The sequence below is a fragment of the Saccostrea cucullata genome, unplaced genomic scaffold (assembly GCF_032062105.1).
Source record: "Saccostrea cucullata isolate Sc308-1 unplaced genomic scaffold, CSIRO_AGI_Scuc_v1 ctg3750, whole genome shotgun sequence".
NCBI lineage: Eukaryota > Metazoa > Mollusca > Bivalvia > Ostreida > Ostreidae > Saccostrea > Saccostrea cuccullata.
Genome location: NW_026939926.1, coordinates 36,170 through 39,307, shown reverse-complemented (window position 1 = coordinate 39,307; position 3,138 = coordinate 36,170). Strand labels below are relative to the sequence as shown.

General features: G+C 35.0%; 1 protein-coding gene across 1 annotated transcript; it reads right to left on the bottom strand.

Moving 5' to 3' along the window:
* Positions 1–1,232: 1,232 nt before the first annotated feature.
* LOC134254298 (E3 ubiquitin-protein ligase TRIM36-like) lies at positions 1,233–2,852 on the bottom strand. The gene has a single exon (XM_062736826.1). The coding sequence runs from the start codon at positions 2,850–2,852 to the stop codon at positions 1,233–1,235; it is 1,620 nt and encodes a 539-aa protein (XP_062592810.1).
* Between the last annotated feature and the right edge of the window lie 286 nt (positions 2,853–3,138).

Sequence of the window (3,138 nt, the reverse complement as noted above, 5' to 3'; positions counted from 1 at the left end):
TATTTGTGTGAAATTAAAGCATTCTCAGGTGGTGTAAATTCAAGTTTGTTCAAATCATGAGCCCTAAGGTTCAACAGACGATCAAATAGACGACCAAAGTTTTACAGAGGGATATATATGTATAGGAATTAAATTCCAATGTGATTGTTGTAAAACACATTTTGATTGGCTAATGCACTGATGTTTGAAGTAGTAAAACGAGCATTGTGAATGCTTAATTCATCACCTATGAAAAATGTCTTTGGATTTATATAAACCATTAATCCATTATTTGCTTGTTTGTTTAGGAATACTGTAATTCCAGGATCCTCTACAGTTTTGTGGAGGCCCTCATAAGGAGAGTAAGAAGACTATTGAGGCTCAACACGGGGATCAAGCTGATAAGTTTTAAAAACAGATATCTGTGGCTACATATACTGAAATAATCAATGTTGTGTATAAAATTTGATATGACCTTTTAATATTTAGTACGTTCTACTGACAATGGACTTATTGAGCTGATATCCCATGGAACTTGATGCATTATTATCTGTTGAAATCATTTGACCATGTAATTTAAAGATGTTTTCGAATTAATATGAAAAAATCCACAATAAAAAGTTTCCTGAATCAGATCTCTCATCTTTGTTTTGGGTTACTTATACATGCAAACCTTGTTATCTTGGGCCCTATGAGTCTTAATGAATCCATGAAGAAACATGGAAATAAATTCGTTAATTTATCTTGGTCAATTAAGATTCTTAATAAATTACATATAACTTAGATTAAAAAAGGATGTGCATTTATTTTAGATCTAAGGGTATTTTATTCTAACTACATCAAAAGTACAGTATAATCACATCCCTTCAGTGTGCAGTGCAGGAAACAGGATCAATTTGAAAAAAAATGTACATATCATATTACACATGTACTTCTTTCTTCATGCTTGCAAATATACATGGTATTCATTTGGGCATTTTGAAATATTGAAGTTTTCTGCCAATGTAATGTTATTATTGATTTCAATCTTGGGTAGAATTCTGAAACGATTGTAAAATATTAATAATTGAATTTTTTATTTATATATATATTATACCTTATTGATAATATTGAAAATATTTTCACACACACACACATCAACACTTGAAGGTGAATTAAATTACATCTTGTGATTTTTGCTACTGGAAAAATATTCTATCCCAAACTTGTCGTTATTTATTTAAAACACATTGATCACATGTATTTGATTTTCTTCAATTTACCACTGTGGTGTCTACACATAAAGACCATATACGTTTTAGATCACAGCTATCAATATAACGGAGGAACTGTCCGTCCTGATCAAGGATGTGGATATAGTCGTTGTAACAGTCTGCTGTCAGGATGTGACACTGACTGTCTGTTGTGATGCCGTATGGACTGAATGATCTCTTGTTAGAAGAGGGATGACCAGTGTATCTAAATCGGAGTTTTCCTGCCTGATTAACCACCACTACTGCACCGGCTCCCCAGTCAGCCACACAGATATCCAGGTTCCTGTTTTCACTGATGTATGATCTGAAGAAACTAGGTGAATACAAAGGATAACCTTTACTATCAAACTGAATGGATTGTTTTTCTGCAGAGCCAAAGTAACGAACAACCTTTGAATGTTTCTCATCATCACTGTACATGGTTATCAGGAGGTCACCAGAAGAGGTACTACAGATACAGCCAGGCTCCCACCCCCGAAGTCTGATCACTTCCTGTATCTGTTTATTCTTCACTATGTTTACAGTTTGTGTATCACTGTCTGTATAAACTAGATCTCCACTCCTTGTCACTGCTATGTCACGTGGTTTATTCCCAGACTTGGTTTGGATTGATTTCAGTAGATTGCCTTGGAGGCTGTAGAGTTTCATAATTTTGTCTTCTCCACATGTCCAGATTTCTTCATCACTGAGACAGGTAACACTGTATAGTGCTCTATACCCAGTGTCTATGGTGACGATAAGCTCTGGTTTATCAAGCAGTGGTTTGACTGGAGGACAGGATACAGCTTCTGCTGTCTTCATTGTGTAGCCATGTTCATCTGTTGTAATGGATAATGCTGAGAGAGAACCAAACATTTGATGGAGCTGTTCTGTGTTGATCTGATAAGATGAAAATCTTGGAAGTGAAACATTGACTTTAGGAGGTAAATTTCTAAATTCAGCATTCCTGGAATTGTATGTGGATATCAGTGATACGTCATCGGAGTCCAGTATTTCCTTTAGGTTAGTAATGTTCTCTTCAAGCTCAGAAATCTTTTGATTTATTTCATTTTCCTTCTCATCTAGAGCATTCAGCCCCTTAGTTTTTATCTCAGCAATATCAGATTTTCTTTTATTAACAACGATGTCTATTTCCCTATGCCATACTTCACCTTGTTTGGAAACATCTGTTGTCAGTTTCTCACAATGTTTTTCTAGGTCTGCCTTTTCAGCCTTGATATTAGATGCAATTTTTTTATAAGTGGAGAATATGACTTTTCCTTGTAATTTTAAATCCAGTCTTAAATGCTTCTTTTTAAAGCTGAGGTTTTGTAGAGCATCTGATAAATCGTGTCCTTTGTGTTTACCAGAGGAGATGCAGGTAGAACAGACAGGAATGTCACATTCTTCACAGTAAAGTTCACAATGTTTCTGGGTGTGATTTGGACATTTTGGGTAGTAAGGAGCAAAAGTTCTGTGTTTGTATGGTACAACATTATGTCTTTTACATGAATCAGAGAGATGCTCCCCTACACAGGCCTTACACAGGTTAATGTGACAAAGTTCACAATGACTCTGTAATGCTGCTTTTTTACACAGGTCACATAGGAGGAGTACTTGAGCTCTGTCCAGCGGGTCCATTACTGGGGTTTTGGTAAAAATTGATCAGATGACTCTGTATAAAGTAAATTTGGACATGGGTCACTAACAACAGACAGTTTACGCAATTATAAACAAATCGATGTAAGGGTTTTGTTTTGTAAGTGAAATTGTAAGACAGAGTCGGTTTAGAAATAACAGAAAGGATCTGCTTGTAGTTTTAAAATGCTGATTTAACTTTTCTAATGTTTGATGAAATGAATTAGGAAGAAAATGTTAACACTTTATAACAGTCAAAGCAATTTGTATTCTATGATCTAAAGTGTCT

What these genes read in the sequence shown, in the direction of transcription:
- LOC134254298 (XM_062736826.1), bottom strand. Translation starts at nt 2,852, where the DNA reads ATGGACCCGCTGGACAGAGCTCAAGTACTCCTCCTATGTGACCTGTGT.